This window comes from Camelus dromedarius, chromosome X (assembly GCF_036321535.1).
Source record: "Camelus dromedarius isolate mCamDro1 chromosome X, mCamDro1.pat, whole genome shotgun sequence".
NCBI classification, from domain to species: domain Eukaryota; kingdom Metazoa; phylum Chordata; class Mammalia; order Artiodactyla; family Camelidae; genus Camelus; species Camelus dromedarius.
In genome coordinates this window covers 17965415-17982505 of record NC_087472.1, presented here as the reverse complement: position 1 = coordinate 17982505, position 17091 = coordinate 17965415, and the positions used below count along the sequence as shown (strand labels likewise).

The window sequence follows — 17091 nt, the reverse complement described above, 5'->3', positions numbered from 1 at the left end:
TACCTTACCACCATACCACAATAGTCCTATTTACCAGAGTTCCTTTCACCCAGTACTTCATGTCCAGACTGCAACAACAAAAAACATTACAAAGCATAGTAAAAAGTAAAAAAAAAAACCCAAACCAACCAACCAACCAAACAAACCCCCACAGTCTGAAGAGACTGAACAAAGATCAGAAGTAGAGCCAGATATGGCAGAAATGTTGGAATTATTAGACTGGGAATTTAAAACAACTATTGTTAATGTGCTAAGGGTTTTATCATAAAAAGTAGACAACATGGAAGAGCAGATGGATAATACATGCAGAGAAAAATTCTAAGAATCAAATAGAAATGCTAGACATCAAAAACACTAACAGAAATGAAAAATGCCCTTGATGGACTTAATTAGTAGATTGGGCATGGCTAGGGAAAGAATCTCTGAGGTTGAGGATATGACAAACTTCCTAAACTGAAAAGCAAAAAGAAAAAAAATTAACCCCCCCAAACCCAGAATATGCAAGAATTGTGAGATAATTACAAAAGATGTAATGTATACATAATGAGGGTATCAGAGGTAGAAGAAAGAGAGAAAGAAACAGAAGCAATACATGAAATAATAATGACTGAGAATATGTCCAAATTAGTGTTTGACACCAAACCACAGATCCAGTAAGCTCAGAGAACTTCAAGAAGGATAAATGCCAAAAAACTAGGCTTAGGTATATAATACTCAAACTTCAGAAAATCAAAGAGAAATAAACAATCTTGAAATAAGCCAGAAGGGAAAAAAACACCCCACCTATAGAGGAGCAAAGATAAGAATTACATCCTACTTCTCCTCAGAAATCATGTAAGTAAAAATAGAATGGATAGAATACTTAAAAGTGTTGAGAGAAAAATATCCATCAACTTCTAATTCTGTACCCTGTGAAACTATCCTTCAAAAGTGAAGGATAAATAAAAACTTTCTCAGACAAATAAAAGTTGAGGGAATTTGTTGCCAGTAGACCTGCCTTGCAAGAAATATTAAAAGAAGTTCCTAAGAAGGGGGAAATGTATAGCTCAAGTGGTAGAGTGCATGCTTACCAAACACAAGGTCCTGGGTTCAATCCCCAGTACCTCTTCCAGAAATAAATGTAAGTAAACCTAACTACCCCCCCTAAATAAAGTAAATAAATTTTAACAAAAGAAACAGTAGAGTAGATGAGGTATTATTTTTAAAAAAGAAGTTCCTAAGAGAGAAGGAAAATGACATGTCGGAAACTTGCATCTATATAAAGAAAGGAGCATAAAGAGCATCAAAGAAGGAATAAGTGAAGGTAAAATAAAAACTTTAATTTTTCTTATTCTTAATTGATCTAACAGAGATAACAGTTTGTTCAAAATAATAGTGAATGCATTCAATTATGTATGCTTGTATGTGTGTGTATGTGTGTGTGCTTATGTATAAAGTGAAATTAATGACAGCAATGATACAAGGAATGGGAAGAAGAAATTGGGATTATATTATACACACTGTGGTATAGTGTTATTTGAAAGTGGACTTGAATTATTTGTAAATGTAAATTGCATACTCTGGGGCAACCACTAAAAAAAAGTAAAAAAGAAGTATAACCAATATGCTAAGCAAAAAGAGAAAATGTAATCATACAAAATGTTCAGTTAAAACCATAAAGGGCTGGAAAATAGTAAAAGACAAAAAGGGAACAAAGAACAAGAGCAATAAATAGAAAACAGTAACAAATATGGTAGATATTAATCCAACTACATCAATAATCATTTTGAACATCAATGGTCTAAATATACCCATTAAAATTCAGAAATTGTCAGAATGATTAAAAACAAGAAACAACTAAATGGTATCTATAAGAAACATATTTTCAATATAAAAATACATATGGATTAAAAGTAAAGGCATGGAGAAAGATACACTATACTAACACCAATCAAAAAAGAGTAAGAGTATTCAGCCATAAAAACCGACAACAAAGATAAACTCAAAATGGATCAAAGACTTAAACATAAGACAAGATACAATAAACCTCCTAGAGGAAAATATAGGCAAAACATTATCTGACATACATCTCAAAAATGTTCTCCTAGAAGAAATAAAAGCAAGAATAAACAAATGGGACCTAATGAAACTTACAAGCTTCTGCACAGCAAAGGAAACCAGAAGTAAAACAAAAAGACAACCTATGGAATGGGAGAAAATTTTTGCAAGTGAAACCGACAAAAGCTTGATCTCCAGAATATATAAGCAGCTCATACGACTCAATAAGAAAAAAATAAACAACCCAATCCAAAAATGGGCAGAAGACCTAAACAAGCAATTCTCCAAGGAAGACATACAAATGATCAAAAAGCACATGAAAAAATGCTCAATATCACTAATTATCAGAGAAATGCAAATCAAAACTACAATGAGGTATCACCTCACACCAGTCAGAATGGCCATCATTCAAAAATCCACAAATGACAAATGCTGGAGAGGCTGTGGAGAAAAGGGAACCCTCCTACACTGCTGGTGGGAATGCAGTTTGGTGCAGCCACTGTGGAAAACAGTATGGAGATTCCTCAAAAGACTAGGAATAGACTTAGCATATGACCCAGGAACCCCACTCCTGGGCATATATCCAGAAGGAACCCTACTTCAGGATGACACCTGCACCCCAATGTTAATAGCAGCATTATTTACAATAGCCAAGACATGGAGACAGCCTAAATGTTCACCAACAGATGACTGGATAAAGAAGAAGTGGTATATTTATACAACGGAATACTACTCAGCCATAAAAACCGACAACATAATGCCATTTGCAGCAACATGGATGTTACTGGAGAATGTCATTCTAAGTGAAGTAAGCCAGAAAGAGAAAGAAAAAATACCATATGAGGTCGCTCATATGTGGAATCTAAAAAACAAAAACAAAAACAGAAACAAAAAATACAAAACAGAAACAGACTCATAGACATAGAATACAAACTTGTGGTTGCCAGGGAGATGAGGGGTGGGAAGGGACTGGGATTTCAAAATGTAGAATAGATAAACAAGATTGTACTGTGTAGCACAGGGAAATATATACAGGATCTTCTGGTGGCTCACAGCGAAAGAGAATGTGACAATGAATGTATGTATGTTCTTGTATAACTGAAAAATTGTGCTCTACAATGGAATTTGACACAACATTGTAAAATGACTATAACTCAATAAAAAAAAGTTTATATGTATATAAAAAAAGAGTAAGAGTAGCTATATTTCAGACACAGCTGATTTCAGATCAATGAAAGTTATCAAGGTTAAAGAAGGGGCACTAGACAATGATAAAGGGGTCAGTACTCCAAGGAGACATAATAAACTTAATGTGTGTGAGCCTAACAACAGACTGTCAAAATAAAGCAAAATCTGACAGAACTGTGAGGAAAAATAGTTGATTTGACCATTATAGAGACTTTAAACCCCTCTATCAAAATTGGAGAGATTCAGTAGGCTGAATATCAGTAATGACATAGTTGAACTCAACAGCACCATCAATTAAATGTTAGGATATAATTGACATGTATAGACCATTTCATCTAATGACAGTAGATTACACATCCTTCTCAAGCTCACATGCAACATTCACCAAGATAGATCATATTGTGCACCATAAAACACACCTTAACAAATTAACAAATTAAAAGATAAAAATTATACTATGTATGCTATCAGAACACAATGAAATTAAACTAGAAATCAATAACAGAAAGGTAGATGGAAAATTCCAAAATACTTGGAGATTAAACAACACACCTCTAAAATCACGAGTCAAAGAAGAAAATCTCAAAAGAAAATGTAAAATATTTGAACTAAATGGAAATAAACACAAAACACCTTTAAAATTTTGAGATGCAGGGAAAGCCATTCTTAGAGGGAAATTTATAGCATTGAAAACATATATTAGAAAAGAAGAAAGATCTAAAATCAATCATCTGAGCTTCCACCTTAGGAAACGAGAAAAAGAAGACCAAATTAAATCTAAAGTAAGGAAAAGAAAAGATAAAATAACAATAGATCAGAAATCAATCAAATAGAAAACAGGAATTCAATAGAGAAAATCTGTTCACACAAAAACTACTAGAGCTGATCGAAGAATTCAGCAAGGTAGCAGGTTACAAGATTAACGTTCAAAAATCAGTTGCATTTCTTTACACTAATGATGAATCAACAGAAAAAGAAAGTGAAGAAACAATCCCTGTTAAAATAGCACCCAAAGTAATAAAATGCCAAGGAATAAATCTAACCAAGGAGGTAAAAGAGTTATACAATGAAAACTATAAACCACTGAGGAAGGAAACTAAAGGAGACATTAAAAAATGGAAAGATATCCCATGCTCTTGGATTGGAAGAATCAATATTGTTAAAATGGTTACACTGCCCAAGGCAATCTACAGATTTAATGCAATCCCTATGAAATTACCCAGGACGTATTTCACAGAACTAGAACAAATCATAATAAAATTTATATGGAACCATCAAAGACCTAGAATTGCCAAAGCAAAGCATTACTGAAGAGAAAGAAAGAGGCTGGAGGAATAACTCTCCCAGACTTCAGACAATACTATAGAGCTACAGCCATCAAGACAGCATGGTATTGGTACAAAAACAGACATATAGACCAATGGAACAGAATAGAGAGCCCAGAAATGAACTCACAAACTTTTGATCAACTCATCTTCGACAAAGGAGGCAAGAATACACAATGGAATAAAGACAGTTTCTTCAACAAATGGTGTTGGGAAAACTGGACAGCAGCATGTAAAACAATGAAGCTAGAACACTCCCTTACACCACACACACAAATAAACTCAAAGTGGATCAAAGACTTAAACATAAGACAAGATACAATAAACCTCCTAGAGGAAAATATAGGCAAAACATTATCTGACATACATCTCAAAAATGTTGTCCTAGAACAGTCTCAAGCAATAGAAATAAAAGCAAGAATAAACAAATGGGACCTAATGAAACTTACAAGCTTCTGCACAGCAAAGGAAACCATAAGTAAAACAAAAAGACAACCTACGGAATGGGAGAAAATTTTTGCAAATGAAGCCGACAAAGGCTTGATCTCCAGAATATAGAAGAAGCTCATATGATTTAATAAGAAACAACCAAATAACCCAATCCAAAAATGGGCAGAAGACCTAAACAAGCAATTCTCCAAGGAAGAAATACAAATGATCAATAGGCACATGAAAAAAGGCTCAATATCACTAATTATCAGAGAAATGCAAATCAAAACTACAATGAGGTATTACCTCACACCAGTCAGAATGGCCATCATTCAAAAATCCACAAATGACAAATGCTGGAGAGGCTGTGGAGAAAAGGGAACCCTCCTACACTGCTGGTGGGAATGCAGTTTGGTGCAGCCACTGTGGAAAGCAGTATGGAGATTCCTCAAAAGACTAGGAATAGACTTACCATATGACCCAGGAATCCCACTCCTGGGCATATATCCAGAAGGACCCCTACTTCAAAAAGACACATGCACCCCAATGTTCATAGCAGCACTATTTACAATAGCCAAGACATGGAAACAGCCTAAATGTCCATCAACAGATGACTGGATAAAGAAGTGGTGGTATATTTATACAATGGAATACTACTCAGCCATAAAAACTGATAACATAACACCATTTGCAGCAACATGGATGCTCCTGGAGAATGTCATTCTAAGTGAAGTAAGCCAGAAAGAGAAAGAAAAATACCATATGAGATTGCTCATATGTGGAATCTAAAACAAACAAACAAACAAAGCATAAACACAAAACAGAAATAGACTCATAGACATAGAATACAAACTTGTGGTTCCCAAGGGGGCGGGGGGTGGGAAGGGACAGATTGAGAGTTTGAAATTTGTAGATAGTGAGAGCCATATGTAGAATAGATAAACAAGATCATACTGTATAGCAAAGGGAAATATATATAAGATCTTGTGGTAGCTCACAGTGAAAAAAAATGTGACAGTGAATATATGTATGTTCATGTATAACTGAAAAAATGTGCTCTACACTGGAAATTGACACAACATTGTAAAATGACTACAACTCAATAAAAAATGTTAAAAATATTAATGCCTAGGTTTCTCCAATGATACAAAGGAAACAAAAAAAATTTAATGGAAGTAAATTCAGGGAATCAGCCATCCTTACAAAGCCGCATTACAAGAGATGCTAAAAAAACTCATCAAATTTTTGAAGAACGATGCTAAAAAATGTTACCAAATTATAGGAGGAAAGATGTGCAACATCCCTCTTAAGGTTCATAAAAAAGTTTGAGCTGGAGTGATTCACAAAGAGAAAAAGCCCAAAAGAACACAAAATGGGAACAAAAAGTGGGAGATGTGAGCAGAACATATTGGAGGTGGTACAGGTCAGTTCAGGCAAAATCTCAAGTGAGTTCCCTGACCTTGTGATGCCTTGCTTTCCTTGCCTCTGCAGGTCATTATTCCAATTAGTCTTCTGCCAGCATGGATGCAATGGGATTTCATTGTTTTTCCTCTGAGATCTCTAAAGTCTCCTCTCAAACAGTATCTCATTTGTCAGTCGTGTTACTGCCCCTCATCACCCTGATACTTTGCTCTCTTTCCTTGCCAGGATCTTAATCTCTTGGAGTGGCCAACTTCACCTAGCCCATTAACTGCTTTCTGGCTAGACAGATTACACTGCAAACTCCTCAGTACCCTTTACTCCTTCACTCTCTTCAAAATCTTTGGCCAAGTTTATCATGCCAATCCCTAACTCATGGTCACTTGAATCAAATTTCTCTGCTAGTTATCCTGGGCTGCAGAGGACTCTTAGAGGAAGTTGCAGAGTTGGGCAGTCCTAGTCAAAACAGACTCACGTTTGCCCTTGCTGCTGGATCTCTTACCTCTCATTGATTTCTTCCTTCCATACTGCCCAGAGCATTTATTACTGATCTGCTCCTCTCCCCTCATGGTCTCAGTTCCAAATCATTTCGCTCATCAATGGATGACCAACCTCTTGCTATACAGAGAAGCATGGGCTGTATATATACTTTTAGCTTCACCTCTCTTATCTCAGAGGAAGATGGTTCTCTCCTCTCTAAAGCAAACTCCATCTGAATTAGGATCACTTCCCATTCCTCTTCTCTAGGATTTCACTTCCATAATTGCCCACAAGTACTTTTTCATTCACAAGCATCATCAGCCTCACACTCTCCATGGCCTCCTTCCCTTCTACTGAACAGCAAACAACAACTTACCTTTAACTTTGTTTTCAGTTCTAGTCACCATTTACAATGTCTGTATTTGCTTTTTCTCAGTACCCAACTTCTTGACCTGTAGTCTTTGTCCACATTCTCTCACTAATGTCACATGTTCTGGCCCCTACATTTATCACTCTACTAAAATAGCTCCTGCTCGACAAACACTGTTCTCCTTTCTTCTTTATAATATCTGATAATTCCATTTATTCCCTATTTCAATAAATTCTTCTTGGGGGGTTTTATAATCCAATGCTTTTCTAGTTTCCTTCCAGCCTCCCAGACTGCTCTTTTTCTAACTACTCTGAAAACTCTTCTTCCTTTCCTTCTCCCTTTCTGTAGGTAGTCCTCAAAGTTCTGTATTCAGCCCTTTGTTCTTTCTTACTTATCTTTCACATTAACTTATTCATATTCTCCAGGCCTCAGTCAACACCTCTGTACTACTATCTTCTATGCCTTCTACATTCTTCAACCCTGATTTGTATACAAATCCTTTATATCTGTTTCCTAACTACATACTGTCTGAAGCTGATTTCATTATATTCTGCAAATCAGTTCCAGCTGTCAGTTCTACTGTTGTGGGTTGAATTTGTCCTCCTTAAAAAATATGTTGCAGACCCCAGAATGTGACCTTATTTGAAAACAGGATCTTTACAGAAGCAATCAAGTTAAAATGATGTCATTAGGATGAGCTTATAGACTTAAATGACCGTTGTCCTTATGGGAAAGGGAAATTTGAACACAGAGACAGACACACACACACAGGCAGAATGTTATGTGAACATGAAGGCAGAGATTGGGGTGATGCATTTACAAGCCAAGGAATGTCAAAGATGGCCAGCAAACCACCAGAAGCTAGGAGAGGGGCATGGAACAGATTCTCTCTCACAGCCATCAGAAGGAGCCAACCCTGCAGGAGCCTTGACCTCAGACTTCTAGCTTCCAGAACTGTAAGACAATAAATTTCTGTTGTTTAAGCCACTCAGTTTGTGGTACTTATTATAGCAGCCCTAGCAAACTAATACAATCACCAACCCTCCATTCTTCCAGATTAGAAATCCTAGACTCATTCTGAGTTCTTTCCTTTCTTCATCATCTATATCCAATCTGGCACCAAAGACTTTATTCCTCCCAAATGACTCCTAGCATCTTTAATCTTAGACTCTCTGTTGCCTCTTTTTCTCCTACCATTTTCCCTTAGTTCCTGTTGCCTTCACTACCGCCAACCTTCATCATTTTATATCTGAATTCCTATAAAAGTCTCTGGCTTGTTTCTCTTAATCCAAAAAATATCTCTTAAAATATATAATTCATGTTGCTTTTATCATACAATTGCCATGGTTGAAAGACATGCTTATAGTATCACATTGCCTACTATGCTAAGTCTAAGCTTGGCATTTATAGTCCCTCGTGGTTTAGAACCATCTTGCCCTCTCAGTCTTTTATACTTATCCTTATTTTGTCTATTTATTTTTATCCATCTTTTTATCTTTTATCCATCATCCTTATAGCCATCTTTGAGCCCCGCTCCTTTTCCTCATCCCTCTCTGCATCAAGATGCTTTCTACTTTCTCACCTCTTATCCAAACCTGTTCATCTTTCAAGGCCCTGATCAATTTTCACTGATTGCGACTACTCTGGCCCATGCTAATATCTCTTACCCTTGCTGCATTCTAATCAGTACCTTCCAGGTTAGCACCATATGGTATTTTTTATATTTTATGTATATTTACATATATTACATCTCTATTTCTATCAGATTATAGGACATAGTGCTTCTTAATTAATTGCTCAAACTCCTAAAGTGGGAATAATTGGAGGTAAGAGGAGAAAAGGAAGGAGACTGGATACCAATGGAAGAGAAAACTTTGGGCTAGAACAATGAAGGGGAACTAGTCTGTCAATATTTTCCAAATGTGCTCCCTGGACCACCAGCATATAAATCATTTAGGATGTCTGATGAAATTCAGATTCCCAAACCCTATTACAGACCTATTGAATTAGACTCTGCAGCCCAGAAATCTGAATTTTTAAAGGTAACCTGATGATTCTTATGTATTATATCAAATCTGAAAACTACCAGTTTAAGTGAAGAAGGCAGAAGATAGATGCTGAAAGGGAACAGTTCTTATGTTTACTGGGTACATGTACTTTCCATCATGGCTAACAATAGAATGAAATAGTTTCATACTATCATGATTTGCTTTGATGTGATTCTCCCTCTTCAACGCATTACTTTGAGCACAGCAGTCCTTTCTTCCATGGCAAGAATATTTCCAGTACTGAATCACAAATATGGGCTAGCAAGTAGCACTCCAAAGAAAGGTAACAGACTGCTAGGCTAGCTTTGACTCTTACTTTCTCTGGGAAGTAAATTTAAACAGAAACATGGCATAGGCACTTAGAATTCAAGTTTGGTAGTATTGAGAGAGAGAATGAGAGAGAGAGAGAAAGAGAAAGAGAGAGAGAAAGACAGAGAGAGAGAGAGAGAGACAGAGAGAGAGAGAGACAGAGAGAGAGAGAGAGACAGAGAGAGAGAGAGAAACCTTTGAGATCTAGTTGCTTAAGCTTTTAATTGGAACCAAGCATAACTAAAACATGTAGCTGATTTAGATGAAAACTGAAGACCGGCTCACTGGCTCACACTGAGCAGGATTTCTGCACTTGAGTACTACAGACGCAAGATAACAAAATTAGATACGATCGAGGGGAAGAAAAATGCACAAAAGTCCTTGAATTAAAATGAATTGAAACCTTCTGGGAGAAAAGCTATTTGGTAAGCTCCATTAAGTCTATTGTAGATAGCTTTATTTGACAAAGCAGCATCCTGGCATGTGGAACAGGAAAGAAAATAGCTATAAGATGATCTGTCAGGGAGTTTCCAGTCTCTAAACGAATAAGATTCTGTGCAGTAGCCAATACAGCTTTTAACTCAAAAGAGATACAGAAGCAAAATGCAATTATATAACCCTAGTAAGTGCATTCAATCTGAATCTCCCATACATTCCACCCATTTCCCAATAACTCCTCAAACTCAGCAATTTATCAAGTGGATGCTCAAACGTACACTTACACACATTTCAGGGTAACACTGGATTAACACTACACAATACTGCAGAACCTGAAGTGGAAACAAACCTACAAGTCAAACATTAATCAGCTAAAAAATATCCTGGCTAAACATAAATAATTTGAATAGCTCAATTATTGTTAAACTTTTTTGTTTATTTTAGCTATAAGTTTATAGTAAGTGTTTTCAGTAATTAGTTCACTGTTCTGAACATGTTAACTATTCACTGATTACCAAGGGTTTATTCAATATATATGGAGGTTTATATGTTTAGGGACCTAACATATAGCAAAAAGAGGACATTCAGATGTAACAGTTAACAAGTACTTTTAAAAAAGTCTGACTTGGTGGTTTTCTTAAGAGTTTTTGTTCTTGGAGTGAAGATTCTGGAATCACTCAAGTGGCTAGAACTGTTGACTTCAATATGAAACTATTAGAACCAATAAATTCTGATTTGCATTATAATCAATCTGTTTTCTGTCTCTGTCTCTGTGTCTCTCTCTCACACAGACATAGAGTGGGGACAGTATACTACTATATCTCCAATGTCTAGCAGAGTGCTTGAAATACAATAATTATTAAATGAAGAATGAATTCACTTAACCATCACAAAATCTTTTTTGATGGTGTTTATAAGGTATTTCTCATAAGTGTGGAAGCTGAGGCTCACTGGGGAAGACGTCCTTCCTATGTCAAGAAAGGCAGAGCTGGGACTAGAACTTAGGTGTTCTAACTTTAGGTCCAGTGTTTTGTCCACCATATCTTACAGACTCCTAAGATTGTCTAGAATGGTTTTCCTGGAAACAATGTCCTCTGGCTGATATTTTAATCCCCTCCGTGGTAATCCCCTCCTCAGATGTTTTGTTATGAAATTGAAGGGTGGTGGGTTATACTGTTCAACAGATTTGCCATATGAATTCCTCTGGGGACCCAGGCTATGGCTACAGGGTGAGACACAGTGAGGTTGTGACTACACTAGGTATGAGCAAAAGCCTTTACCCAGACAACTGTTTGCAGACTCTTGTTTGATTCGTAATAAACCTCCAAGTAACCACAATGGAAGGCAGCAGATGGGTAGATTAATATATTGTAGATATTTCCCCTTAGTTTATAGATTATCTTTTAACTTTGTGATTTTTAAAGAGAAATATTTAATTTTTATGCTGATACATTTATCAAAAATATCATTTATGATTTCTCTCTTTGGAGATTTTCATCTCAAATTACGTAACCAACTCTTATATTTTCCAGAATTTCTTTTGCTATGTATATGGTTGTTTTTTACATTTGAATCTTAAATCCATCTCATATTAATTTTGAGGTAAGGTATGAGTGATATAGGGATCTAACTATTTTTCCTAAAAGTTTGGCTAGTTACCTATTTATGCATAGCTCTCTCATAGTTTCTACTGTGGAGCATGTTACTAATAAATCCAACCCAAATATAGAACAATGGTGCCTAAATGTCCAGCACACCTCAGAAAAAGAAGTCCACTTACAGTTAGGTGCTATGATGGAAGAGGGGGCTAAATTAAGACTACAGTAAATCCTGTAGCCACAGGGTTGAAATTCAGCCAATGTGTACTTATATGGCCTCATCAATTGCTTCTAGCTTGTTCCAGTCTGATAGGTTTGTGCCCATAACTTACCTATTGTTAACAGTTTTAAAATGTCATCCCTGCAAGTGGATGTTATTTAAATAAAGTAAAGCAGAATTATCTTTACCTGATTCCTCAGTTTCTTTTGTTTCTGTTGTTTCTTCTATTTCATCATCAGACATCTCCATTTCTTCTTCTCGCCTGATTCCCATTAATTCATCATTATGTATGTTGCGAATTTCCTAAGGTTAAAAGGTATGCTTTTTAAGTGGAAAGCCTTGAAAATTTGAGGAAATAAACAGAATTAAGGATAAGGTAAAGAAGGTTTTCTTTTAAACGTGTAACAAAACTTCAGTATTCTTAAGGCAAAGGGGCATGTTGAGGCTGAGGGGAGTCTCAATAGACAAAGCAGACTTTATGTACTCTGTCCTGCATAAGGCTTTCTTTCCATATCCAGAGATCTGGCAGTCAGTGGTTCTTGTATCTCTCCCATTTTAGAAAGTATCTCATTTTAGAAAGTACCGTTGGCCATGAAAGACCTCGCACCTCTTACTCATGTGGATTTTTGGACTTTCCTTAAGGTTCTGTCACGTTTGCCTTCCCATGTCAAATCTTCTGATTTTGCTGCTATCCATCCTCTTTCCTCTTCCCTTACAGTCTTACTCAACAGAACTCTTAATCAAACTTTTGCAGGTTTAGGAGTTACACTAACAATGAGGTGTCAGGACTGAACTCTTACCATATCAACCCTTCCATAGATAATAACTATATTCTCTGAACAAAAATGAAACTTAGCTAAACCCCTAACTACTTGATGGCATTGGAGACTGAACAAAACCAGGAATATTCTGAAGAGGAGCTGACACTTGGAAGGAGGGTTTCAGTTTTAAAGGGCCTTTTAGTCTGAGAACAGACCACAGTTTGCACCTCACAGAGTGGCTAAATTTTTAAGAGAAAACCCACAGCAGTCTTTATATACTAAAGAAATAAAGAAGAGAGTTCAGGGCACTGGAAAGTGAGGAGGAGATCCTAGAAAGTAGATAGCCAAAGAGAGAGGGATCCAAATTCTGTATGTAAGACCCTTTCAAATTTCTGCATGACTCCTGAACCATGAAAGCACAGGGCAGATTCCAAACAACACAGCTAAGGCTAAAAACTAAACTAAGATTTGAGCTGCCGTCTAAGAGAAACAATTTCCAGCTTAAACTCAATGAAGTAAATTGACCATTAAAACAAAATTAACATTCTTTGAAAGAACATAACAGAATCCAGAGACTTAAAAGCAAAATATTCACAATATGCAGGCAAAGCCCCCAATTAATTAACATACCTCCAAGAACTAGGATGAGATGACCCATTTTCAAGAGAAAAGACAGTCAACAGAAACCAGGCTTGAAATGAACCAGAAATGGCAATTAGCAGAATAAGGAGTTAAAGCAGCTATTATTACTATCTCAGTGATGTAATGGAAATATGTTAATAACAAATGAAAAAATAGGGAATCTTAGTAGAGAAATAGAAACCTTCAAGAACAAAATGGAAATTCTAAAACTGAAAAATATGGTATCTGAAATAAAAGTAATTGGATGAGCTTAACAGTAGAATAGAGATGACAAAATAAAGAGCGATAAAAATAGAACAAAACAAATTTACCCAATTGAAGAATAGAGAGAAACTAAAAAACTAAAAATAAATAAATAAAAAAAAGAATAGAGAGAAACTAACTGGATCACAGAAAGAGAGGAAAGATTAAATGATTCAAAATATTTGAAGGAAAAATAGTTGAAGATTTCTCAAACTTGATGAAATATATTAATCTGTATATTCAAAGAACTCAGTGAACCCCAAGCAAGGTATATGTAAAGAAACATTTTGTCTAGGAACACGGAGTCAAACTGCTGAAAACAAAACATTAAGAGAAACTCTTTAAGTCTTTAGTAAACTAAATTTATTGCGATAATCATTTCACAATATATTTAAGTCAAGTCACTATGCTGTATGCCTTAAAGTTATACAGTGCTGTATGCCAATTATAGCTCAATAAAACTGGGGGATAAAAAGAGATACTCTTAAAAGAAGCCAGAAAAAAAAAAAACACATTATATACATGGGAACAACAATTTGAATACTTTGATTTCTTTCAGAAAAAATAAAGGCCAGAAGTCAGGGGAGCAATATCTTTAAAGCACAAGAAGAAACAAAAAAATCTGTTTATTCAGAGTTCTGTATGCAGAGAAAAATTCTTTCAAGAATGAAGATGAGATAAATATATTTTGAGACAAATGTAAATGCAAGTGTTTGTCACCCCAAGACTTGCACTATAAGCAAAGCTGAAGAAAGTTCTTTAGGTTGAAGGGATGTGCTACCAGATGTAAACACAGATCTGCAGGAAGGCATAAAGAACACTGGAAATGACTGAGATCACACAGGAAAAGTCACTTCTTCAAAAAAAACCAAGCATGAGAACTGTCCGTTTTGGAGAAGCTTGGAGTCATTTAGAGGTCACTTGATGCCTGTCAGAGGCTCCTCAGAACTGAGCTGAGAATTCTTTGCCTTGGTTAGCCCCAATTGGGTCATCATACAGGAAACGTCCAATGCTGTCTGGAGAAAATTGCCCCCATTTAGGGAGATTATAAATATTTCAAATGGATTTCTTAATAATTAATGCTACAGGTAATCACTATCTCAGCTAATCCTCTCCTTTTTTTTTAATTCCTTTTATCAGGAAAAATAATAATTTCTATATCAAGTTAAATGAATATAAATAAAAGTCCCTATTTTAAAAAGTAAGGTATTCAGTGTTATCACTGATAGTTGAGAAGTAATGGAAAAATAGAAGAACTAGAAAATAGAAATACTAACATAGCATCCCTCATGTGCTGCAGGGACATTACCTAAAATAGAAGAAAATAATGACTTGCTTGAGAAAAATGAACTTTAAAGGGCTGTGTCAAGAGAGAGATTTGCTATGTCTTATTCAAACTCACTGCACAGAGAACAATAAAGGAATTGGTCATTTCTAAGAATTCATTCTATCTCAGGAGTCTGGATTTCAGTTATCAAAGAGCTGTTACTGGAAAGGTGATCATAATGAGATTTGACACTGGCAAGTTCAACTATTGTACAACTTACTTCATCAGGAAAAGTCAGAGCTCTCCTAGTTGCGTAACAAAAATATAGACTGTCAGAAGGTATAAGCCGAGACCAACTCTCAATTCACAATGTTGTCTAACTCTGGGAAAGTTATTATGTTTCTTAGAAGAGTAAACTGTGTTCCTTCTAGGGAAATGTCCCAGGGCAGGAAGATCTAAATGATAGCTAAGACATGTCCTGTAGCTGCTTAGCATCCACAAAGCATTTTTCTGCTTCCAGCTCTGCAAGAAAGCGTAATCTCTTGTTAGAAGTATAAAATGTTCAATAACTAAGTGATACAGCTTATCTAGAGGTCTTTCACGTCTTCAAAAAATCCCTAGAAAAATAACAGACCCATGGGCAAATTTTACCTCAATGCCTCAAAATACTTGAGGAACAAGAGTTACCAGTTCCTTTAGCTGATAATGAAATGAGGGTAAGAAAAACTAGAGAAGCTTGCTCTAAGTTATTCAGTCATACAAGCAAAGTGGCAGAGCTTTGAGCTCTCTTATCACTAGACAATCCTTCTTAGCTACAAAGAAACTAAGGCCCATATCACTAGACAATCACTAGACAATCCTTCTTAGCTACAAAGAAACTAAGGCCCATATCATTACTTTTCTATAAATACCAATACTAAGTCACACAAATGGGAGAGAAGGCCAAGAGAACAACAGACATTATAGGGGTACCATATTACAATAAACTTAGGAAGAGCATTCAGTAAATGACACTACTCTTAAGTAAAGCAAGTGAGATTTTAATGCTTTGAAAACCTTGCCATTAAAGCACTTAATATCTAAGATGCCTATTTTCTATATTCTCTGGTGGATCATAAAAGCTCTGCTTTGGGAATCAAACCCTAACAAATACCCTCAGAGTGAAGGGCTAAAAGGTAACATTTACCTAAGGAAGGCACTCTATCTAGCTTGTACAGAGGAGCAGGCAGCAAAAGGACTCTGAGCCACCGAAGTGCAGGCAGCAAGAGAAATAGCTGCCTCCCAGATTTGCCCCTTTTCCCATCCTGACAGTTGGATCCAGTGCTGGAACCAAAATAGTGGCAATGGCATGCAAAAATGTTTTCCAGACATGTTCATTTGTAAATCTCTACCTGAAATTAACTGGCTCACATCACTGATAAAGTACATTGAAAAAGGTAAGCTAGCCCTCCTAAAGTTTTCATACCACTCTGTCACCCACAGTAGACCTGTGATATTTTTCATTTGAACAGTGACCGGTTAGTAATTCCTGAAAACGAATAATACTGGCTTTCAGTCTGTTCTAGCGGTAACTTTTTCTGAAGCTTAGAACTTCACATACTGCTCCATAATGGAGGACAAAGCATTTTCAACACAGAGTAAAACTGAAACCCTAGACAGAGGAAAATGCATGAAAAGAATCATCTTTGTACCAGCTGACATTTTTGATTTATCATAAAGTAAGCAAATCATAAATCATGGCACATTAATTATCTAACTATATAGTTTCCAAAAATTTATGTGGACTTAAATTTATCTTACTCATGTTTTATGATAGGAACATGATTATAAGAAAAGCAAAGTTTTTTATGAATTGTGTAATAAAATTGTACTTATCCAGACTTTAAATATTAACAGGATACTTGGTGAGGAAGGGGTCAGATCAAGGAACGGAAAGGAGCAGAGGGTAGGGAGATAGCTTCTACACTAACATAGAAATTTGATTCTGAGATACCATTCAAGCTAATGAAGCAAAGCACAAACACAGGCTCTTAATCAACATCTACTGTATGCCACATAATGGAAATACAAATTAGGTTGATCCAAATTGTGTTAGTATGTGTTTTGATGGCTGAAAGCCAACAGCTAGGGTTAGTGCAAATGGGTCCTAAAACAAGGGTATGCAGATGATGCAAACATCTATCTGCGAACAGTTCTTCAGAGTTTGGAATGATAGGCCTGGAAATCTAGAGAGAAAGTTATTTTAGCAATCACAGTATTTCATTTTATGAAAATGTTGGTATATAACCATGTCCCTTTCCTCTAGCTTAATGGTATA

The 17091-nt window shown here is 36.0% G+C and overlaps 1 protein-coding gene across 15 annotated transcripts in view; it reads right to left on the bottom strand.

Moving 5' to 3' along the window:
• Positions 1-17091, bottom strand: part of ENOX2 (ecto-NOX disulfide-thiol exchanger 2) — a 248277-nt gene that overhangs the window by 13978 nt on the left and 217208 nt on the right. For all 15 annotated transcript variants that reach the window (XM_031445409.2, XM_031445407.2, XM_031445411.2 and 12 more), the window contains one exon: positions 12050-12164. In XM_031445409.2, the coding sequence (XP_031301269.1) occupies positions 12050-12164 (115 nt within the window). The remainder of the gene's footprint in view (positions 1-12049; positions 12165-17091) is intronic.